The 26,417-nt window shown below is 27.5% G+C and overlaps 3 protein-coding genes across 3 annotated transcripts; 2 read left to right on the forward strand and 1 right to left on the reverse strand.

The window, feature by feature from the left end:
- Positions 1-806: 806 nt before the first annotated feature.
- Positions 807-1,825, reverse strand: LOC124946072. Its single transcript, XM_047486632.1, has one exon. It carries the CDS (start codon positions 1,770-1,772, stop codon positions 1,185-1,187), a length of 588 nt encoding a protein of 195 aa, XP_047342588.1. The 5' UTR covers positions 1,773-1,825; the 3' UTR covers positions 807-1,184.
- Positions 1,826-11,378: 9,553 nt separating this feature from the next.
- LOC124910330 lies at positions 11,379-12,306 on the forward strand. The gene has a single exon (XM_047450963.1). The coding sequence runs from the start codon at positions 11,437-11,439 to the stop codon at positions 12,127-12,129; it is 693 nt and encodes a 230-aa protein (XP_047306919.1). The 5' UTR covers positions 11,379-11,436; the 3' UTR covers positions 12,130-12,306.
- Positions 12,307-23,739: 11,433 nt separating this feature from the next.
- On the forward strand, positions 23,740-24,387 carry LOC124944951. Its single transcript, XM_047485298.1, has one exon. The coding sequence runs from the start codon at positions 23,740-23,742 to the stop codon at positions 24,385-24,387; it is 648 nt and encodes a 215-aa protein (XP_047341254.1).
- Positions 24,388-26,417: the final 2,030 nt, after the last annotated feature.

Raw genomic sequence — 26,417 nt, forward strand, 5'->3', positions numbered from 1 at the left:
TTTAAAGCCCATTATTATTGGGCCAGTGACCATATGAAGAATTTGTACTTCAAAGTTCAAACTATAAGAAACTTTTATATATACCTATACCAACCCAATAAAGAATTTGTTTTACTTATATTAATAAATAAATTATAGATTAGAAAGAAAAATAAATAATGACCACAAATAAACTTAAAACATAAGTGAACTTGTTATGTATTTATTTATTTTTTCAATTGACTCCACATATAAAGAATTTGCCAGGCCAATGATTTTTTGTTTGTTTGGATATGCTTTAGAATAAAATTAATTAATATATTAATTAATTGATTACGATAGTTTGAATTCAATTTTAAAAAAAATTATCTGCAATACTTCGATAATCCCGGAATTAGAGTTTGAGATAAGTTTAAAAAAAATTTAGAGTGAACTTGAAGATAAATTAAAAAAAAAACTTATGGATGAAACTGAAAGATTAATATAGATTTTACATTTTCTTTTAAAATTAAATAGTTAACTAGTTAATTGAATTAGAAAAATTAGAAGACTATATTATATTTCTTACCGTTAAAATAAATAAAAGTAAAAATTATTAATATAATATTTTTAGAGTGAGTTTAAACCGTGACCTCAATGCCCTAATATTAATTTGTTATAGTTGACATTAATTATAAATAAGTTTTTTTTTTTATTTCATTTTTATATATATAAGGGAGAAAATCACTTGTTTATATGATTTTTTTCATTAATTCAATGTCTGTAATTGAGTATGAATCTATTTATATCATTAAAAATCAATAGAAACTTATAGAATTCCATCAATATTACATAACTAAATTTAATTATTTTATTACAACTAATTGACAATTATTGATTTAACATATTAGCAATACATTCACACCCTTTATAGCATAAATTACATCAAGAATACCATATATCCATAGTAATTTACTAGCAAATTAAAGCATATGAAAAAAAAACTTGTCTAGCTGATCCAACCAGCTAAAAATCCCTTAAAGGAATAAAAACTCGAAAGCATGTTGAGGTGGTTCTTTTCCTTGACCTAAAACTACTGTACTATGTAATCGAATCGATCAAACCAATAAACAAAACGCATAAAAAGTCTATGGACCATGGTAATTTTGATGTTAAAGGGTTATGACCTAATCTTTTGAATCCCTTTTGAGATAACAATTAATCCATTAGTTGGATATAGTAAGGTCATTGATCTCCCTTGTGAGTGACGGCATACAACTAGAGCTTCGAGCAATCCCACCGCTCTTCATCCTGGTTTTATGATCCCTCGGGCTAACCGACTTTGTCCTAACCCTACAACTACTCTTCTTCAACATCTCCCTCATTGCCTCGGCTTGACACAAAACCGGGAAAGCCCTACCGAACTTATTGAACCGAACACAAGCACTAATATGATCTTTCAACGCCTTCTCTTTATCTCCACCATTCTTCTCCACCTCCTCCTTCACTGCCTCGGCACACAATCCACATATCCATTTCATGAAGAACTTTGCCTTGACGCGCTCTATGTACTCCGGCGTATATTCTTCGCACATCCCACAACATTCACACTTTGCGGTTTCTACCTCTGATATTACTGGGAGGGTCTCGCATATTAAGTCTGTTCGAGACCCTCCCACCATGTCTGAAAGTGTCCTTCGGAGACTGCCACCACCACAATCGGTAGTGGAGAGGCTAGGCGGTTTGACGGACTTGAAGTTCTTGGACGGGGCAACATAAGCCGAGCTAAGAACGGATTCTCCGTGGGGTGCCATTGAAGAGGAAAATTTAAAGAAATGTGTAATTTTTATGGATTGTGAGTGATGAATGTTAGTTCATATGTGAAGAGGATGAAGGCCATGTTCACTTATTTATATTGAAGGTTATGCATGGGTTTTGATATTGGGCACCCATAAAGTGGTAATTTGTGGATGGATGGTCTTGAAATTTCTACATCCTTCACCAAAAAGTATCATAACAATCCAATATATTTATTTCCCATCTCGTGTGTTCTTTTTTCATTTTAGTTAAATATTTTTATAAGTTTGGGTTGGTTTAGGAAGATATTAAAAAAAATAATTCTATTAATAATTATAACTAAATATATAAATTCATCTTAAAAAAGTTCCTAATATAAAGGTGTAGTGATGCCCTAATACTTTATTTGATATTTCTAAAATGGTTACACATATTAGGAAGTTGTTTGTGGACAAACTTACATACAATTATGATTTGTGTACTTGTTGAAGAAAGAAAAAACGTCGTTTAAACATAATAAAAAATATATTGTACAAAACTCTAACCTTATTGATTAAAAGATTGTATTTTGTATGCGTTTGTTTTATTTAATAAGTACCTTCGCGAACATGTATTTTAATGCAATAGTTTTAATCTCATATTTGTTTTGAGGATTGTGGTAGCCATTGCTTTGTTATAATAATTATATGTCTCACGGGCAGCTTCACAATAGCCATATATATGATCTATCATACCTTTTTCCCATGTGATTGAAAAACACATGACCAAATTCTAGGGCATTGAAAGAACCAATTGCATATACTATAATGGTACCATTTTGAAAATAATTTTTAGGGTTAGAATCTCGGGTTTGAGTTTGAACGATAAAATATTATTGAAGTTTTATTGTAGAAAATTAAATATTATAAACACACAAGTTGAATTAGTGACCCTTTGGGATCTCTTGGACTATGATTAAGTGGTTGTTGCTATCTATGTGTGAGGTTGGTTCCAACATTTTTAATGGTCCTTGTGAATTCTCATGTGATCAATTAATGCTAAATTAAAGGACACTTCTTAAAATATCTTACTTCATGGTCCTCCCCCAACCTCACAATTTATATTTGGGAAAGTGACTTCCCAAACTAGTTTAATAAGAAAATATTCATATATAAGTTGTCTATTTATAAATTATTCTTCATTTAATTAACTCAATAATCCATTAAAAAATAATGTAAACTTATCATAAAATTAGAAATCATTTTCAATGATTTATTTACATTATCATATATATATATATATTGGTTAACATTAGGGATGTTAGTTAGGAAGATCGGACGGAAAGTGCGTTTACATTTTCAACCAGTTCTATTTCGGAATTTTATTTACTATCATTTATGTCCCGTTCGGTTTCAGTGAATCCCGTGGAGAACCGTTTATGCTATATTCTCTAAAAGATAAAAATTTATTATGATAAAATTATATAAAATAATTTTTTATATAGTATAAAAAAAATAAATTTAAAAATTGTATAAATATATTAGTTAGGTTATATATTTAAGTATGTTCATTAATATTCAAGGTGAAAACGGGAAGAGATAAATATCATCAGAATAATATGGCCGGATAAGCTCAGTAAACATATGGACTAGGAAAATTCATAATGGGCAACCAAGGCCCTTATTAATAACTAAAATTTTTAGGCCCAACAAAGTATTTTATTTATTTTTATATTTATACTCAATAACAAATTTTAATTTATATATATACATTTATGTTATTAAACTGGACAAATCAAATATCACGTGGCGAATAATAATAATCATTTTTAGTTAACACTATCCTTACAATCAAAACCATCTCCGTAATGGTTAAAATCTATTAATTAAGACAATTTAAACATGAACAATGAATACTACTGTAAATATTCTGTGTTATGATTTTTTTTATTAATATAATAAAATGATATATATATATATATATATATATAATATTCTTTACAAAAACCCTTTATAAATCAATTATAATTTAAATGATAACTAATTTGATTAAAAAAATAAAATCAATTCACTAATTTCTTACAAAATGTAGAACTACACAATTTAAAAATACTTTAAAATATCTTAAGAATTTATATTATAAAAGTTTAACATTAATTGAATCAATTTAAATTATTTAACTCAACAAAAAATTACAAGATTTAAAAAATTAAACCAATATTCTAATGATCATTCTTCTCTTTCAATAAACACAAAAATAACTTATTATTCTCGATCTTATATAGAACCGATATTTTATTGCTTAAATATATTATTTGGTTTCTTCACTAGATACGAATCAAGTACCATCCCCGAATCAAGAAATAGGGGAGATTAAAAGAATGAGTTATGAACATATTTGTCTGTTAGAAAATAAACTTTTGCGTTATATATGTTGAAACGTAACACATTTAAAAAAAAAAAAATTGAACCACTTAAACTAGAACACGTGATTGAAATCTATAATTTAAAATCAAAGATTAATGGAAGGAGAAATTAGGAATATATAGACATCAATAAAAGCTTGCCTTTAATCTTTTTGCACATGCGTTAACAGCCTTGCTTGAATTGGTCTCTTTGATCTCTTATTGGTAATTAATAATTAATTAAGCCTTTACTAATTAAGCTTCTACTTTATTTACACACCTTTTTTTTTAATGAGATTCATGTAGATACGGATCAACACAAAATATTTTTAAAGATTCGTGGTGGTGAATGATCAAAATGTGAGAAAAGCCACAGGGGTATTTTTGGGTCATTTTCCATGAACTTTCCTCGAAAGTCCTTTTCAAAGTGTTAAAATCCCATATTATTGTCTCCAAATTAAGTGGTATAATCAAATTGATTGTTAAACCTCAAATTTGCATGTTTTTCTAAATCAAAAGAAACGCCATATAAAAGCCGGGGTATTTTAGTCATTTTCCTTTAACTTTCCTCGAAAGTCTTCTTCAAAGTGTTAAAATCCCATATTATTATCTCCAAATTAAGTGATATAATCAAATTGATTGTTAAACTTCAAATTTGCATGTTGCATGTTTTTCTAAATCAAAAGAAAAATCATATATATGTATGACGAAAAATTTAAAATCAGTAATTGTTCTATCTCAATGAAAGACAACATTGAGATTAAGTTGTTCCAACTTTAATTACATTCATCAACTACATACTAGTTAATAGGTGTAAGTAGATTCTTCCTTGAAAATTGTGGCTTATATTAAAAAAAATAAAAATAAAATGGGACAACGGATTAAGAATGTAGCCCACAAACACACTCAACCAGGCGCAAAACTTGACACCTGACGGGCTCGAACCTAGAAACTTATGGTTAATATCCACATCTTTTTACCGCTAAACTAAAAGAAGAAATTTGTACTTTTTACCGCTAAACTAAAAGAAGAAATTTGTGGCTCAAATTAATAAGGTATCAAAGAAATTAATCATAGAGGTTAGACCTAATGTAATTTCTCTCTTTTCTTTTATGATAGTAGAACATTTCTTAATTATTTGTATTAATTATTGTATACAATGTGCTCTGTGACAGCGTAGAGCGAAATAGACGGTATAATGGTAAAACACTAAACCTGATTTGTCCCATTATCGTTCCTAAAAGGCAAAACAGTCCATATTATAAGTTAACTATGTCATTAATTATAAATTAAGTCCATATTTGTGATGTGTCACATCATATTTCCTTTTAGCTTTTTCCTACTTAATTAATGTATGTTTTCCTATCGTGTGAAGTTATTTATTTGTTAAGCTCAACTTAGTGCATGTTTTTGTAGGTGGAGTTTGAACTGATTTATAAAGAAATCAATCAAATCAAATTAATGAACATTTCTTCACCGTATATGTATGTAGACATGCAAACCATACCCTTTAAAAGGTCAAAACAATATGATAAATAATAATCGGTTTAAATATAACGACAAAATAATACAAAAATACGATTGTTCATTTCATCATTAAACACACTAGAAACAATACGGGTTGAGCCTTGTAGGTCCAGCCCAATTAGGTACTTAATTAAATAAGCAAACCTTAAGAATGTTATTCATTCTATCACTGCTAAAAAAGAGTGAACATCCTGTTAAGAGAAGAAACATAGAAGAAGAAATAGAGGAAGAAGAAGAGAATGAGGCATTAATGATCTCTTTACCTTTATCACCTGTTCCAATTTCTTATTGTCTTATATCTAGACTTGTTTAGGTCTGAATGAAATTGATTTTCTTGAGAGAAAAGATCTACATGGTGCAACTAAATGAATTTGAAGTGAAAGAAAAAGAGAACATGGTTTGCAAATTGAAGAAGAGTCTATACGGTTTGAAACAAACTCCAAGACAGTGGTACAAGAAATTTTACTATTTTATGATGAGTTATGGGTACCAAAGAACCAAAGCAGATCCGTGTGTTTACTTCAAAAGATTTTCTAATGCAAAGTTTCTAATCTTTTTTACTTTATGTTGATGATATGTTGATTGTATGATATGATTCTCAAATAATAGCTATGTTTAAGAAGGAGATGTCCAAGACATTTGACATAAACAAAGACGGACCCAGAATTTGGTTGTGGGGGTGGGCTTAAAAATTTTTTAGGGTGAGTTTAAATAAATAACAAGAAATTTTTGGATAAAATGAGTAAATAAAGGTAAATTTTACCATTTTTTTAATAATTAAATAAACAAAATAGTGAATTCTATTGATTTGTTTTTTAAAAATTAGAGGGTAATGTCATATTTTAACCGTAAAAAAAAAAAATTCGGTGTGGGCTGAAGCCCACCCGAGCCCCTACATAGATCCGTCCCTGATGAAAGAAATGGGCCAAGCACGTCAAATAATGGGCATGCAAATTACTCATGACAAAAAGGCCAAGAGACTTTGGTTGTCATAAAAGAAGTACATTGAAAGGGTGTTTGAGAGATTCAACATGTAAAAAGCAAAGGAAGTAAGTTGTTAATTTTCTAGCAATTTTAAATTGAGCAAGAAGATGTGTCCATCAATAGAGAAAGAAAATGATGAAATGTCAAGTGTGTCATACTCCTTAGCTGTAGGGAGTTTGATGTATACAGTAGTTTGCACTAGGCCAAATATAGCGCATGCAATCGGTGTGGTAAGTAGATTCCTCTCTAATCTAGGAAAACAACATTGGGAAGCAGTAAAGTGGATTCTTAGATATCTAAGAGGCACTTCCAATTTGTGTTTGAGTTTTGGAAATGGTAAAATTGTGTTAGAAGGTTACACAGATGCTGATATGGCTGGAGATCTGGATCATAGAAAATTCACTTCTGGTTATGTGTTTACTTTTGTATGGGGAGCTGTGTCATGGAAATCCAAGTTGCAGAAATGTGTGGAGTTATCAACAACAGAAGTATAATACATTGCAGCAATTGAAGTTGGTAAGGAGTTATTGTGGGTGATTGTTGAGCCTTTGGGTCCAGCCCAATCATGCATTTAATTAAATAAGCAAACCCTAAGAATGCTGCTAATTCTATCACTACTAAAGAGAGAACATTCTGCTAGAAGAGAATAAATAGAGAAGAAGAAACATAGAAAGAAAAAGAGAAGGAGGCAGTAGAGATCTCCTTACATTTATCACCTTCAGGTTCCAATTTCTTGTTGTATATCTAGACTAACTTGAGTCTAAATGAAATTGGTTTTCTCTGTTTATATACCTCAATTTGAGTTTAAAGTTGAGAAGAATATTTGTATCTGTTTCTTGTTTATAGTGAAATTTACCGGTTGGCCCCGTGGTTTTTTACCCTTCAGGTTGAGAGGATTTTCCAAGTAAATCTGGTGTTGTTTTTGTTGTGTGCTTGATCTTCTATTTTAAATTTGAATAACTTGTGCATTTACCCATCTCACATCGATTGATTGCAGTATACAAATATTATTCGTTTCAAAATTCCCAACAGTGATTAGATTTCTCCTAGATATTGGTATGCAACAAGAAGATGCAATTGTTTTATGTGATAGCTAGAGTGCCATAGATTTGAACAAGAATGCTATATATCATTCTAGAACTAAACATATTGATGTGAGATTTCATTAGTTAAAAGATGTAATAGAAAATTGGGAGATGAAGCTAAAGAAAATCCACACGGATAAGAACCCGTCAAGCATGTTTACGAAGATTTTTCTAAAAGACAAACTCGAGCTCTATTGTCGGCTTATCGACATGAATACCAAGTGATGACTTAAAAATCGGTGTGCCTCTTCGTGGGTTGGAGGGAGAGATTGTTGGGCCTTTTAGATCCAGCCCAATTAGACACTTAATTAAAAAAAGAAAATACTAAGAATGTTATTCATTCTATCACTGCTAAAAAGAGAGAGCATTCTGCTAAAAGAATAAACAGAGAAGAAGAAATAGAGGAAGAAGAACAGAAATAGATAATAACGATCTCTTTACCTTTATCACCTTCAAGTTCCAATTTTTTGTTGTCTTATATCTATACTTGTTTGGGTCTGAATGAAATTGATTTTCTCTATTTGTATATTTCAACTTTATGTTTAAAGTTGAGAAGATCATTTGTATCCGTTTTCGTTTATAGTGAAATTTATCGGATGACCCCGTGGTTTTTTTACCCTCCAAGTGGAGAGAGTTTTTCACGTAAATCTAGTGTTATTTTATTGTGCTTCATCTCCTATTTTAGATTTGGATAACCTGTGCATTACCGATTTCACATCGATTGATTAAATTATAAAAGTATTATTCGTTTCAAAATTTCCAACCACACGAGATTAATCATTTGAGAGCAATAATAAAAACCTAAAAAAAATGCTTACCCATATACAAACAAATTAATTTGATTAACACAAATTTGAAATATATGACATAATGTCTTTATTTTTCATGATTATTCCTTCATTCTCAACTAGGGCTGCAAATGAGCCGAGTCGAGCTCGAACCAGCTTGAACTCGAGCTCGACTAGATTTAGTATTTATTAGATCGACTCGAACTCGAGCTCGAACGAGTTTATAAATTTGAGTTCGAACTCGAGCTCGACTATTAACCTACAAGCTCGGCTCGACTCGAAAAGTTTGAACTAAAATTAAATTTTTAAACTCAAGCTCTAGCTCGAACTCGAGCTCGAACTCAAACTCAAACTCAAACTCAAACCCAAATCCAAATCCAAACCCAAACCCAAACCAAAATTTATTTTCAAAATGAAAATATCAAACTTTCATACATATTCAACATTTAAAACATTATATTTCAAAATAAAATATTAAACAATCATAAATATTCAAAATTTCAAAAATGATAGTCCAAAGTACAACTTTTAAAAACATTAAATCACCACTAATTACTAATCAAAATTCTAAAATATAAAATTTTAAAATTAAAGTACAAAATAATATAAATTGTTTGAACAATCAATATATTAATCTTTTTAAGTTTGTTCTTCAAGCATAACACGTACTTACCTGCAGCAGTCAATAATATAAAATGTTTAAGCTTAAAAATAATTAATATAAAAATACATATTAAAAAATATCTAAAATTTAACTTATATATTAAGAAGTAGATACTGACAAAAAAATATTTATAAACTTATTTATAGGTAGAATCTACTAATTTTATATATATATATATATATATATATATATATATATATATATTCATTTTTCCTCTCAATATATTATATATAATATATATACTATAATTCTTTTATCCCTTCATATAATATATAAAATATATACTAATTTTTTTTAATTTTTATTATATATAATATATTAACATTTTTTTTATCTCTTTCAATATTGTATATAATATATTAACAATTTTTATCTCTTTCGATATTATATAATATTATATACTAATTATTATATCTTTATTTACACATTTTTTCTATCATTAATCCAACCATAATATAAATTGAAAATCATTTTATATAAACCCCGATATATTGAAAATCATTATATATAATAATGTTTTTATATTTATCCAACCTCTAATATAATTTCATGTTTATATATATTAGTGTTTTTCTATATTCATCCTATAAGCATTAGTTTCTCATCATACATAATGAAATTAAAGTTATCTATAGTAGAAGTAAAAATAGATAGATTTTAATTACCTGTAAGCCTTGTGAATGAATGAGAGAAATATTGTAGATGAAAGATAATATGAAAAATAAAATCAACCTATTATCAATGAGTGAAAGAAATAGTAAAGACGAAAAAAGAAAAGGAAGATGAAATGGTGAAAAAGAATAAGAAGAAGATGAAATGCTTGAAGAAGATGATGAAATGCTTGAAGAAGAAGCAGGGGCGGAGCCAGGATTTGAAACCTACTCGGGCTAATTTTTTATTAAAAAAATCTATCCGGGCTAGTTTTATAATAATATCAAATAAACAAACAAAATAAACCATGTTTGCTGTCACCAATGCCTTTTAGCGACGGAAAAGAACCAATAACGACGGTAATTTATCGTCGTTATTGATAAAATACATACAGGTTGTTTAAGGCTACCCAGGCTACAGCCCGGGCCGGCTTGTACTTGGCTCCGCCCCTGAGAAGAAGATGAAATGGCGATGAAGAAGAAGAAATTGTGAAGACGAAAGAGAGAGAAGAAAAAAAAGATGAAGAGTTATGTAGATTGAAATTAGGGTTTTTTAGATAATATAATATAATAATATGGATTGGGCCTATTATATGGCTTTTTGAAAAGAGAGGAGGAAAGAGAAAAAATATTGTTTTAAATTTTAATATTAAAAATAAATAAAAAATATATTATATTATGAGGCTCGAAAAAGCTCGACAAGCCATCGAGCAAGTATTATATGAGCTCAAGTTCGGCTCGAATATTAAACGAGTCGGCTCGAGCTCGGCTCGAACTCGATTAAAGTTAAGCTCAAGTCGAGCTTTGACCGAGCGGCTTGCGAGTAGCTCACGGACGACTTAACTCATTTGCAGCCCTATTCTCAACATTATGAAATATCTTGTAAATCCCTAATTAACCCAACTCATATGTTTTCAAAATTTCACAAATGAACTACAAATGAACTACTTGAATCATTTTCACAATATCAAAATTTAACCTAACATAAAAAAGAGAGTAATTAAGTGGGTCCAATGAACAACATAACAAGACACTTTACCTTACTAACAAAGTTTTCTCCAAGGAGAAACGACAAGTGTCTAACACCATCTATTGCCACGTGGAAACCCTAAACAAGTTTATAGCCCTTGAGATTAGAGCCGTTTCCCAATGACCCACTCTATGGGAAGCAACAAAGAAGAGCGGCCGGAGAAAGGTAGCTTTTAGGGTTTTGTTTTTGACTGCTTTTGATTTGTCCAATCCTTACTCCATAAGAAACATAAGAAAAGAGAGTAACGATCGAGTAACTCAAAAAACTTTTTAATATTTTAATTCTACAACTAATAATTATAAATTAAATAACTTTATTATAACATATAGTGGCCCTTACCCACAAGTCAATTTCATATGTAAAAGTAACACACCCACTTATTAACTCTATTCTATTTAATTAAGCTTCAATATAATTTATGCCTCTAACACATAATATATAATACTCATTTATAAAAAGTATTCAAAATGAAAACCATATATATATATAACCCTATATTCCTTCTCTTCTCATCTTCACAACTCACAAACCAAACCAAAGAAGTCATCCCATCTCTCTTTAGATCTTGAAATGGAACCAAACAATATACCTATGACAACAAAGGGGTTTTGGAACATCCTAAGAGGTGTTCTCTTGGTGTTGAGGAATGGCGCCATTTCCAAGCGAAAACTACTAATGTTCGATCTAAACATCATGTTCAAGAGAGGCAAGCTCGCGAGCAAGAACATGATGCATAACCTCGTGTTTCATCATCACAACCACAACCACAACCACAACCACAACCAGATCCCTTCTACGCCTTCTTTTGTCGGGGGACCAGATGAATACGAGTTCAGTTGCGACAACACGCCCGCACACACCTCCTTCCCTTTGTCCTTCTTAGTCTCCAAACGCAAGCAACATGGAGCTCCCCCGGCCCACTCCAACTTCTTCTCGTGCGCAAACGCCCCACAAACCGTGGAAGAGGATATTAATGAAGATGATTACGCGATCGCTCAATCTCCTGCGATGGCAGCCTTTCTTAGGAGTCCGATGGCAAAGGAAATTATGTATGAGTACAATAGCGAGGCTTCTTCACCGGCACTTCCAGGATTTGGTCGGACTCCTATGGTGAGACAATTGAGGATAACTGATTCGCCTTATCAGATTAACGATATTGGAGATGTTGAGAACTCTCGTGTGGATGCAAAGGCGGATGAATTTATTGCGATGTTCTATGAACAACTGAGGAAACAAAATTCAATGGGCCGAAGAATGAGGTGAAGATGAAGATTTATCGATTGTTTAAAATAATTTGGAGAACCTTAAGCCTCGAGGATAGATAAATTTGATTTTTTTTTATAAGATGTAATAGAGTGATTGATTTTTTTACCACCTAAAAGAGCATGGATGAATAAATGTACGAGAGTATATTGAATTAATTGAAATTTACTCATGTTAGATCCTTGATAAATCTATACATGATCAATTTGAATATTTTCAAAAGTTTTTGCTTCGTTTTTCATTAAGGCCACTTCAATGGAAACAATTTTGGGTAGTGAAAATTCATACCATAACAATATTACAAGTCATGAATGAGGTCAAGGATCTCAAAACCATTAAGGTCAATTTGAAGCTCAATCTTATTGACGAGTCTATCACGAATATCGCTGTACCTTTATTCAAGATTTGATTTATAAGGAATTGTTTTGATTTTACTTTTAAAATAATTGAGAATACAATACATATTTGATTTCCTCAATCATCTACATATACAACCCAATCAACTAGAACAATAACTCAATAAGTTTCATTTTGGTTGAATATCAATTATCAAGTGTTCATTCGTTATTGTTCTAGGCAATGACAATAATTCATGTGCTAATTTAAGTTTGTGGTGTGGTTATAATTTTATGTACTAATTCATTACATTATTAGTTATATCGCGAAAGACAATTATCTACGAGTTCCAATATAAACGAAAGACAATGACAGGAAATGTACTTAAATACTTGCCTCGTATCATATTTTTGTTTGATTAATATGTCTTTGTTTTACTGTCCTCTAATTTTATTTTGTTAATCACAAGTAATGAATTAATGTAATAAATTTGTCAATAAACATAAAAGAAAAGTTTTTTTGGAAAAAAAAGGGACAACGGATTAAATATGTAGTCCGCAAACACAGTTAATCATTTAACGATACAGAACTTACGGACTCGAACCCAGGACCTTAGGGTGAGTATCACCTCTAAAAGAAACAAGTTAACCTGTAATCATAGATACTATTTCACAAAAATAAAACGCTATTTAAAGTATTGTATATTTTATACAATTTTTGTAATGATTAGATTTTATGTTATATGTTGGCTCAACGAAGATAAAACAAATTAAAGCAAGATAAGAGAACTATAGAATTAGATGTTAGAAATAATTTGGACTAGTTAACGTTAGAGATCTTTGTGTTTTGTAATACTGTAAATGTTTTTGTGATGTTTAACTAATAAATATGCAAACAAATATTGCTCTTTCAATAAGAAAATAAGAAATTTAATGTGTGGACAAAAGTTTGAGTGCCTGTAGTAAAATATCAGTTCAAATTAGAGCCCCATTTGAATTAATTTGTTTTTATAAATAAACATCAACTTAATCATTTATACTAAAAAGTAATCTTAATTTGCCATTGAAATGACAACACTAAGTTAATAATTAAAAAGCAAAAGCATTAAGCTGTTACAGGTTGCTCCCCAAAGAATTAACCATATATTCTATTTGATTGGCTTTGGCCCCATGTTTTTGAGTGCTAGATCTAAATTTTATTTCTTATTCTTATGTATAGGTGGTTTGTATTTTTGAAACTTTACTTTTTCAATTCTAAAATAAGTGAATTGGTGACGTACTTGTATTTATATTGCTTGTTTAATATTTGTGTGCATGACATTTTCTTATTAACTTCGAGATTAATCTAACATGTCAATAAGTTATGTTTCGATTTTGAACTGTAAAATGAGTTTGTTCGAAAAATTTGTTAAGTTGAGTTCCAAATTTAAAGTTGGAGGAAAAATAATTTAAATAAAATAAAATTTTAAAACACAACTTAATTAGGTACGATAAAAATCATAATAACTCTGTGATAAAGCTCAATATATAACTTATGTACTATAATGATTTTCAAGACCATTTAAAAAAAACTTAATTAGGTATATTTTTATAATTTTTTTAATTTAAAATTAGAATTCAAAATCAAATAACCATGCTTGGGCCACTTATGATAGGACCTAAGCACATTTCATTTGACCAAAAATAAGAAATTACTCTATAAATATGTATGATATTCATATTATCCCCGAAACAATTTTCCTTTTAAACTAGGCTAATTATTATTTGTTTATATTTTTCAGTACTAGTTAAAAATTTATAAACTTTGATTAGTCTACCTCATGGACAAAATCCACACATGTCCTTCACTTTTTAGATAAAGCAAAATATACTATTTAAAAAAAAAAATTGTATTACCAAATTTATTGAGACATTTTCTTGTAATCATATAATTATTTGTTTCAATTTGAGTAAAAAGATGCATGTTTTTTCTGTCGTAAAAGAATAAAAATGAATTTCATTTAAACGATGTTAAACACAAAATAAGATTGCATCAATGTAAAAAAAAATATATATTATTAAGATTGGAATGTTCAAGCAACTTATACACAACTCGACTAGTCCGAAGTCCGAACACAATCGATAAGTGTAACTCATAATCCTACTTCTATCAAACACGAGACCACACAATACTTTCATTTTGATATTTATTTACAATTTATTATAATCTTAGTATGATTTCTCATAACCTAAGAAAATATGATAACTAACAATAAAGAACAACTTTCAAATCATACAATTCGTTTCTTACTCCTTTGGTTAATGGAGTTCCATGTAATTTTTGTCGTTATTTTAACACTTTTTCAAAATAAAATGATAATTTTCTTTAAAAAAAGGAAAACATATGTTTAAGAAGTTGTTAATTATGGATTGATTTTAAGTAAAAGATGACATGAAAACTTATAAATTTGTCCTTGTTTGGTACACAAATCCGTTGCTTTAGGAAATTATAAGTAAAGTGAAGTTTATGCATAGTCCAATAATTTATTGGCATGTGATGATGATGATGATGTCCTTTAACTTTTGCTTTTCTCACAACATGGCCCCTCCCCCCTCTTTCACACTCTTTCTCTTATTATATATGGAGTAGTTACATATATTTTGTCACATATATATTAAGGTTTAAAACATTTTTTTATTGATTTATATGTTTCATGGAAATTGTAAATTAGACATGATAAACACACTAAAAATAATAAAGTTTAAGTTATGATAAAGATTGTCATAATTTATTGAAATATAACTAAAAAAACATAAAAAGAATATCCGGACTACTATACATTTATTAGTGGACTTTCTATTTAACTCATTTTCATGTATTCACTATAAAAATAAATCTGTTTTATTTACAACATTTGGAGATATATGAAAATAAAGACATCAAATATAAAAATATATTATTAAATTATGTTTCAAAATATTGTCACATGTAAAACAATATCAGGATCAAATCTACATAAAAATAAAACATTTTCAAAAAACAAATTATCAATATTTTTTAGTCCATAACTAGTTCTACCAAGATTGTTTTTCCAATTAGATACATTAATGTGTCATAATAAGACTGGAGATTATTTGAATATATAACCTAAAATCTAAGGCTTAAACGAACCCCAAACAAAATTATGTTTCATATATTAATGGTTTGCTTGTGGTAGTATAACATTGGATCAATTATATGCTTTGTTTCGTATATGATATATATCTGAAGTTTTTGTTTTATAATATTTCTGTTACTAAATAATATGAATATTATTTTATTTGACTAAACACCAACCCCCTTTTCTTCCCTTTTCCCAATTATATTGAATAAACTCATCAATATATATATATATATAAGTAAATTAATTAAATAAATATCTTCTTCTCTTTTTCTTTATAGAAAAAATTAGTTGAGAAATTGAGAAGAGATTTCTTATTAGTTATTAGTCTATTCGATTGTTTTTATAGCATGGGAGAGTTCTCTTTGTTTCTTTCCACATACTAGAGTTTGTGCATTATTTTCAACTATTTTGTTGAATGAGACATCTTATTTAGTCGGATCAAATTTTTTATCATGAATTTTTGTGATTCAAATAATATTCTTAATTTTCGGTGTGTCGTTTGTTGCTTATATCCTCCGATTGTGCTGGTAATGCTTTCTCGAGTCTGTATTTGTCCCTTTTTTAACTGTAAATGAGACACAATTATCGGATTTAGAGTTGTTTTTCATGTTTTCAATAATGAGTTATTTGATTTGATCTTTAATATAGAGACCCTCTTAAGGTATCCTCCAATGGTTTGTACGAGTTATTTATTTATTTATTTCGGTCATATATGTAGATGATCAATTATCATTTGATAATTTTTTTCGGAATTGCTTAATTAACAACCATCGACTAAGGATAATTTCAAATGTCGCACAAAAATATTTGGTAACAAATCTTCTTATATCGTTTCATTAGTTCATTTGACCTACTCTAATTCAGCACTCATCGTTTATAAACTCAAATGAGTTCGTTTTTGGAATAACCTTCAACAAATTGCATGATCATGGATCTTGTTGGAAATTTTAATTTTTATAAATTTTTATTACAATTTAATATCTATATCATGAATTGTATTAATTTTGTATGTTTTATTATTATTTAGTCATTAATTTTTGTTACATGTAACTCCAAATTAATTTTAATAACAATTAATTTTTTATAAAAAAAATATATAATTAAATTGATTTCAGGAATAATCAAATTCAGAAAAAAAAAATTATTTATTTTAAAAACCGCTAAACTAGTAATCTATTATAATTTTAAATAATTTGAATGCACAAAGATTGAGTAGATAATAATTTCTGTAGCTAAGCTTAAGTCCAATACAATTCCTACATAGATCCACCCATATTCATATTTGTTGTTTAAAATGAATATTTATACTCGAGCCAATAACTCGAACGCGGTTCGGACAGTTTTTTGAGCAAGAATCACAGTACAAAACATTAAAAAAAATCGGCTAAAAACAAGTGATAGTTATTTTATAATGACAGATAAAGGGAATAATTATGTAATAGAGAAGATATTCTATATGGCGGCTAACATTTTGAGAGACGATTCAAACAAAAGTATCTCTCGAACCCTACTTTGTTTTTGTCGGATTATTCAAACCAGCTAGAAATAACAATTAACTAGCTAGTTAGCTGCTCCCACTGATTTTGACTTGTATTTTTCCTTAGTGCATAAGGAAAGGAATTTATAATATATATATTTATATATATGGCCACCGACCCTTCTAATTAAACTCATAACTAAATATTTATTATATGGTCAATTCAACTTTATTTATAAATTTCAAATTAATAAAAATTACATCTAAAAAGGAAATTTTTACAAAAATCCTCCAAAGTTAGCTAGGCTAGTTGATTAATCTATATATTGAATGAATCCATTGTGTTCATTCTTCAAGGAAAGTTAATTGACTACAAATTTTAAGTTTCTAATTAATTAATTAATAGGCATAAAATCATGAATTTTGGTTTATGGTTTATATTCTAATTCCCCAGAAGAACGATGCATGGGTTGGACGATAAAAAATCCGAATCACACCAACAAAAAAAATTACATTTGTTTTGAGTTATGGAGGACAATAATTATTAATTTTAACCATGCTAAAATCTCGACTTAACCAGGATAATGAATCAATAAACGAGTAGTTTGACTTAGACATGGACCAACTAGCAAGTGATTCCTTTGTTAGTAAAAATGCTCAATGAAATGTTACTCTATTGTAAAAAAAAGTCATTTTTATGGATTTCTGTAAGCACAAATAACCAATCATGAAAATAAGTGAACCAAATCCTTTAAGGAATATTCAATGTTTACATGGATGAATATTTTAACCTGATAACTCATCTCTTAAAATAAACCAAACTTTAAAATCATTTTAAATTCTACATTCTTCATTTATAATATTATTATTATTATTATTTAGAAAGCTAATAGATCCATCATTTTAACTTAATAAGTTTTTAATCTCTTACTAAAGGCTCTCACTTAATTAAGTTATAATTGTAGATAATCTCTACAATATTTATAATACGCATGTTTAATTATATAGAAATAAACGTAGCTAATTTATTAATATTAACATATTAGTTTTATTATTATTTAAAATAATTATTTTTTATTGTCTTAAAGGAAAGTTAAAGATATGATTGTATAGGGTGTCATTGTAACTTTTTAAATTGACAAAAAATAATAATAATAATTTATTTTTTATTTTTTTGGAAATAATAATTATTGATGTTTTTATGGAAAATAATGATGGATGAGTAGCGAAGAAGAATTTTACCCAAATCAAGTGGATATTTAAAATGTTTGGAATACTTTTCCGGTTAGTTGATTTGTCGTTTTTAATTGATGATGTCATTGCTAAAATTTTAAGTTAGTAAAAGTGCAACTTTTAGAGTGTCATGTTACCCATAAGCAAATTACTAACATTTTCTTTCAAAAATTAATAAAATTACAATTATTATTATTCTAAGATAAATGATTGGTAGGAGAGAATTTGAGAAATGAAACGAGTAGAGGTATAAACGAATCAAGTTGTTCGTAAGTATCTCGGTCAAAGTTCGGATCGAACTTGGTTTGACCGAGCTCGAGTTGAGATCGAGTAGCTCGATTATAAAATCAAACTTGAGCTCTCGAGCTGCTCGTTATATATATTCTTATGTAATATATATTATATATATATAAATATATAACCAAAAAATCTTATGACTTTCATTCTTAAACTCTCAATCTCTCTTCTCCTTTCATTCCCAAATTCCCAAACTCATCTCTATCTTCTTCTTCCATTCTCGTTTTCTTCTCCTTCAATTCTCAAATAATCAAACTCATCTCTTTCTTTTCTCCTTCCATTTCCAAATGGCCAAATCCTTCTCACTTCTCCTTCTATTTTCAAATGGTTAAACCCTCTCTTTCTTCTATTTCGTCCATTTTCAGATTTATTCTCTATTAAAAGACCTTGAAACATATTTTTTTTGAATTCTACTATTAGCGGAACAACTTGTTCGTTACTTTTATTATTTCATATTTCGAATCTTGTAAAATTTGAAAATCACTATATGATCAGTGCATCATATTAATTATCAAACTTGTAATATTTGTGATAAACATCTTTTAAATATTTAATTTAGTTTGTAAGTTCTAAATGAGATGTTTGTGATAAAATGATTATATTTAAATTATGTGATGATATTTATAATTCTTATTCTTAAATAATGGTTAAATAATGGTGTGATTATATATGTGTAATTTTTGAAATATATATTATATTATGTTTGAGATATTACTTAATGATAAAATAGAATTTTATTTAATAAAAATTAAATTTTCGAGTTCGAGCTCGAGAAATTCGAATTGAAATCGAGCCGAGTTCGATTATAAATTTTCTTACTCGACCGAGTTCGAGTATTTACAATGCAATTCAAGTCGAGTTCGAGTAGTATGGTATTCGGCTCGACTCAACTCGTTTACACCCTAGGAATGAGAGAATAAATGACGTGGCGCAATCTGATCATGTGAAAAATTAAATAATTTCTCTCTTTCCTCACACTTTTTCATTTTTCTAACTAATGAGGTGATGTCGCATTATCATCTAAATTCTATTCTCTTATCTCTCCTCTTATTTTATTTTTAAAATAAATCTATATATAATGAAAATAAAACTAGTTTATACTAGTAAACAAACATAATAAAAAAATTACAAAACTTAAAATAAATAAAAATATGAAGTTTAAAAAATTACCTGTAAAATTTTAAGAAAGATGATTAACTTTATAACCGAATTCACAGATTCTTCCGGACGAATATTAGAAAAAATCATATTATTAACCCTTATTATTTTGTAAGTTAATTAAGAGGCAACCAATAAGTTTGTATTAAACAAAGTCCATTTGTTTTAAAAAAAGAGAGTATATCAATAATAACCAAGTTCAATGTCTATATGCAATATTTTCACAAATTCAATAACATTTCTAACATACAACAATTATATATGACAAAATTTCATAACTGTTTTTTCTTAAGAATATACTTATTAGTTTTTTTACCGCTAAGTAATTCAGCTAAAAATATATTATTAAATAGAAAAATAAATTATATAAGTTTGAGGTTGATTTACTAAAATATTTTTTATTTTAAGTAAATTTATTATATTTAAAATAATTATAGCATTATAGATAAACTCAATAATTATTTTAAATAAATATTAAGTGTTTTTAAATATAATTTGAAATAAAATTTCATATTAGATTAAGATTTGATTAATGCCATATTTATCAACTAATTTGACTCAAGATATCAAATTTAATAATGTATAGAATTTTTTTTGAGATATTCGATTGATGGTTGCTTTTGGGGTTTTCCAGAATTTTATATCAAAACTCAATAATATTTTTTCAACTATCTACTCCTCTGTATATTTAAATACTAAAATTATTTTTTATCAACTCTAAAAAAGAAAAAATAATATTTAATGAAAAAAACTAGCCAGTTTTTTAAAAGCATTTATCAAGATTTTAAAGAAAATTTCTAAAAACAACTTGTTCAGACCGAGTTATTTGAATAACTGAAATGAGAAAAACTAATTATTGGGAGTGATTTTGAGGATTTGATTTTTTTTATTATAAAATGATTTAAAAGTATATATATATATATATATATAACAAAATAATATTAATTTAGAATATATGATATTTTAATATTTAAATTAATGAATTGATCAATTATTTGATGGAAGGGAAGTTAAACGATGTTAGATTGGTGTGTTATTTAAATTTATTAAAATTTATATTTATAATATATTTTATTTTAAATAATTATTAAAATGTTTAATAAATAAATATTTATTTAAGTAAATAATAATAACTTAGAATTAAATATTTTGAGATAATATTTTTTTAAATAAGATTAACAATTTTAATATATATTTATACTATATTATTAAAATATATAATAATTTGTTTTTACACTGTAAAATTATTCTAGTAAATAACAAAAAAAAAATACTAATATATATTAAATAAAAATATATTAAAAAAAATATATTTTTAAATAGTAAATGCAAAATGATATAAATGAGTGTTGTCTAAGATTAACGACAAAATTATTAAAAAATTTAAAGAAAAAACATTTAAAAAAGATAAAAAAAAATAAAAAAAATATATTAAAATGGTTAATCTTATTAAAATTTCATAATAAAATCTTATTTATAATATATTATTAAAAGTGTTAATAATTGTTTTTCTAATTTTATTATAATTAGTTTATAATATGACAAAAATATTATACATTTTAATAATATATTATAAATATATATATATATATATATATATATATTAGAATTATTAACCTTAATAATAAATTTCAAAATAAAATTATTATGTGAAAATATTTAATTTAATTATTATTAATTATTCTATTAAATATTTATTTAATAAATATTTTAATAATTATTGAAAATAAAATGTATTATAATTAGAATTTATATCAATTAAAATTTTTAAAATTAAATTATTATTTAAAAATATTTGATTTAAAATATCATTAATTTTAATAATTATAAATCTTATTAAAAAAATCCAAAATAATCATAATTTCAAAATATTTTATAATTTAAAAATATTAAATTTTTTTTTTCTGGTATGAAAGACATTGTTGCCTAGTTGCTTCTTAATGGAACTTGGTTTTATAATCCTACAAAGTTATTAATTTTTGGGTTAACATAATAAATATTATTGTACATATGCATAAATAAATTTGACCCATATTTAGATATCTTCTCATAGTAATTTAAATTAAACTATTTATCATACTATAAATTAGAGACTGGTGGAATTTCATAGAATTTTTAGGGTCACTTGTATAATAAATATGTGGAATTTCATAGAATTTTTAGGGTCACTTGTATAATAAATAATTGTGCATATGTCATATTTAATATAAGTTAAAATAATGTGATCTAATGTGAAATTAAGTTTATGGCTTAGGAGTGTATTTGTCATGAATATAAAGTGAGGATACCTAAGTGACATTTCTAATTTTATGAAGGGACTAAATTAGAAATTGTCAAACCATAATAACTAACTTATTGTTGGTTATATGTAATGGTAATGGTCCCCATTTGAAGTAACGTCAATTCTCCTTTGCGTCCCCATCAACAGAGAGAAACCTATTGACTTACTCATCAAATGGAAGAACCATTCCACATAAAGAAAGTCTAAAGAAATAGAAGATTAAACACTTTTTTCTATTACAAGGAAATAGAAGATTCATGCGATTAATTAAGGTATGCTTCCGCCGCATTCAGATTTTAATTTCTCACACATTAAATTAGGATCTAATCAGGATAAATCTAACAGGATTACCAATTTAACCAAATACATACATCTTTTAATTTATCAATCTTTTATTATCTTCCTCATATCACATTTATCATCCATCACAATTGGTACATCTTTTTAATTTATCAATTTACTATTATTTTTCCCAATATCAAGTTTATCTTAAATTAATATTAAAATTTTTATTTTAGATTTCTTAAATACACTCTTTTCATTTGAATTATCCTGGTGTGTAGAATGAGTCCATCAACAACACGAGATTTTTTGCTGAACAATTAAAGTATGAATTTACACACTAGCTTCTAGATAATCTCATAATTACATAAATCCGAAATTAGACAATTTAGATAAACAATACTTCTTTTTTCTAAAAAAATACTAAAAACTAATACACATTTAATATTCTACTTCAACTTACCACATTTTTAATGAGATTAAATAAATATCCTCTTAAAAGACTCTCATATATTTGGAAATGGAGGATACATAAATAAAATTGTAGAATAAAAGTAGCTTTAAAATTAGATGCATATCACACAATTGGTACATCTTTTAATTTATTAATAATATTATTGTCTTTCTCAATGTCCATTGACTATGTCCATTGACTAATGATGTTATTTTAATACTAATTTTAAATTTAAATTATTTGTGGTGGTACACTAATTATTCATTATACATGATAAAAACTAACAAAATAGTGTCAATTTCGTAGACATATGCAAAATATTTTCGATATATAAATAAATTTGATACCTCAAACAAAGTTAATTGATAATTATGATATTCTTCTCCTATAAATTTAGATTAAACTATTTACAATATGATAAATTAGAGGCTTATAGGATTACTAATTTAATCAAATACAATTGTTATATCTTTTAATTTATCAATCTATTATTAACTTTCTCCTTATCATGTCTATTATTATCTTTTTTGATATCACGTTTAATTTTTTGAAAATTGAATTATTCATTTTTTTTTCTCTTATACATATACCCTTGTAACTTAAATTACTCTATTTAGTTAAAGTAATCTTTTTCGTAAATGGTTTGAATAAGAAGACTTGAACTCATAATAAGATATGGCTTTTTTTTTATAATTCTTTTTAGTTTTAGAAACTAATAGGAACTTGTATCATATCTTACTCCAACTTAGGATTTATAAATAAATTTGTATAATAAAAGTAGCTTTAAAATTCCAGCTAATTAAATAGCACTGAGTATTGTAAATGTCCGTGCACAATAATTAGTGCCCATCGGCACTATATATATTGCCTCCTCCATTCTCACTGAATCAACCACAAAATCAAATCAGTATCTTCAATTCTCTCTTCCTCTTTTGACAAATAAACAAATAATGGAATCAAACGGTAACGAAATACAAGTGGCAGCCCGAAGATTCTGGAACATAGTACGAGGAATGATTCTAGTTTTAAGGAAAAACATATGCAACAAAAAGAAGCTAACCATGTTCGATTTCGACATCATGTTCAAACGCGGCAAACTCGCTGGAAAAAACATCATACACAACCTCGCCTTCCACAGCCAGTCTAAAGCCGGTGCTCGTTACCATTTCCCTTCCCAACTCGGCCCTCATCACGAATACGAATTCAGCTGCAGCAACACTCCCGCCCGTGTTTTCCCATTCCCTTTCCGCAACAAGAACAACAACAACAACCACTTCTTCGCTTGCGCCCACGCCCCTGAAACCGCGGATGACATCCCCTGTTCCTCGGGTAGCTTCACGTTTAGCTCGTCAGAGCTGCTTGAATCTCCGGCAGTGGCGGCGTTTCTTAAGAGTCCTATGTTCTACAATGCCAACTCATCCCCTGCCCTGCCCGGATTTGGCAGGACGCCGATCTCGAGGCAGTTAAGGGTGACGGATTCGCCGTACCCTGTTCATGATTTGGAGGAAAGTTGTCATGTTGATAAGGCGGCCGAAGAATTCATTCTTAAATTTTATGAACATTTGAGGAAACAGGATTCAATGGCTAGGAAGAAGTGATTTGATTATTTATGTCGTACTATTTTCATAATTAAGTTGGTTGGAATTAAGTTTTTATAACTATTTTCAATTATCATATGCATATGTAACCTTAGTTAGGAGATCCATCAGAAATAAACAAAATGCAATTAAATATAACTTACTAACTCTTATTGCATTTATAAGGTTGTTTATTTACAAAATAATAATCCTATGGTTTGATGGCTGCAAGATTTTGTATATATGAATTATTTTATAAGGCAAAGATGTAAAATATTGTCAAAAACTAAAGTTATAACAGAATTAGAAGACTCACAAGTAAGGGATCAAAACCAACTATACATTGGTGTCAGCACAAGAACACTTCGAGGTTAGTTCGATATTCAACTCCGGTAATTCATCTTATTCTTCGTAATTAATTTTTGTTTTTTAAATTATTCGTAGGTAAAAACTCGAACTTATAAACTTGTGGACATAAGTTTTACACTATAATCTTACTCTTTTTAATGTTTATATTTGAACGAAAATTTTATTACCATCTTGTTGCTCTTCCTAATAAGTTCAAAACAAATTATTTTTTAAATAATTTAATTTTGCCTCATCACCAACTAAATATCTCACCAATAAACTCAATGACTGCATGTGTATCTGCCAAAAAAAAAAAATCTATCAAGGAATATGCAAAGTTGATTGAGCAAAAGCAATAAAAAAGACAAATTTTGTGAGAAAAAATTAGATATAAAATATTACACAATTTATTTTTTTGTGTACCTTCTTTCGTTTTCTTGTAGTTTTGTTGTTACTTTTTGTTCTTGTTATTGTTTTTTTTTTGTTGATAATTTTTTTTAAATATGAATTTAACATGATTTTAAGATTTAAGTGATAATAGATCTAGTAATTTTTAATCTATTAAGTATTACTCTGGTCCCTTAAGCTACTTAGTTGTGTTTGGTTATACATTTTTTAGGTTAAACAAATTCATTTATATAATTTTACATAGATTTTATATATACATAAAATACATATGTTTATATATATCCATTATCCTGACATGATTCCACTAACATTAAAGCAAATCCATTTAAAATCACTGTAAAAAAAACAAAACATGGTACCCCTACTTCTTTATTAATATTTGAGCTTATTTCTCCACTTCTTTTAATTACTGGCTATCTTTAATTTCTTTTTCTCTATTAAATGTCAAGTGTCTTTCCCATTCATTAAAGCAATATTTCTCAATTTTTTTAATACCCATTTCTGTCACTATCCAAAACAGGAAATTAAATAAAGTTAATGCACTTCAAAAAGATGAAAGGATTGCTCCTTCCTTTCCCTTGAGTATTGTTCCATTTTATTTAGAGGTATTTTCAAATAATTTTGTTCTTATAGAATTATACAAACAAAAGAGATAATGTATTTGAATCATAATAAAATCAATAAGATTTGTTTACAAATATTTAACTACACATCCCCTATATTAATTGAATTAAAATATAGATTCAAAACAAATGTATAAAGTTGAGTCCGTGCAATAAGTTTGACACGATAAAATTTTGTGAATATAAGTACGATAGGCCGTAGAATATGTTCTTTTCCAAATCATGATATGTTTTACATTACGGTTTTTATGTGAGTGAAGTTTGCCCAAGTACATTGTTGGATTTTGAAAGCCATGAGTCGGTCTATATAAGGACTTTGTGATTAGAAGAAGTTGTTTTTGAACCGATTAATGTTTAGTGGATTACTTGGATGAACAAATTATTTGATAAAAAGAAGTGTCACAATAAGATTCTCAAAAGTTTTATTTTAACCACATTAGTTAAGATACATAATGAAAAATTAGTGACATTTGTGGTGTCATCGATCAATCTCTTTAAAGAACTTAGAATGAAATATTGGGCAGTTTGTGTACTTTTATTTTGGACTTACCCTAGAAACATCGGTTAAGATTCAAATGTGGATTTCGTTGTCATTGAAATTCGGCCTTAAAGAGATACTCCATGGGTTTTCAATATCCTCAATAGTTTTTCTTTTGTAATTTATATTTTGTT

Source organism: Impatiens glandulifera, chromosome 7 (assembly GCF_907164915.1).
Source record: "Impatiens glandulifera chromosome 7, dImpGla2.1, whole genome shotgun sequence".
In the NCBI taxonomy this organism is placed as follows: Eukaryota; Viridiplantae; Streptophyta; class Magnoliopsida; order Ericales; family Balsaminaceae; genus Impatiens; species Impatiens glandulifera.

Excerpts from the sequence above, each read along its gene's own strand:
- LOC124946072 (XM_047486632.1), bottom strand. The coding sequence starts at position 1,772 with ATGGCACCCCACGGAGAATCCGTTCTTAGCTCGGCTTATGTTGCCCCG.
- LOC124944951 (XM_047485298.1), top strand. The coding sequence starts at position 23,740 with ATGGAATCAAACGGTAACGAAATACAAGTGGCAGCCCGAAGATTCTGG.
- LOC124910330 (XM_047450963.1), top strand. The coding sequence starts at position 11,437 with ATGGAACCAAACAATATACCTATGACAACAAAGGGGTTTTGGAACATC.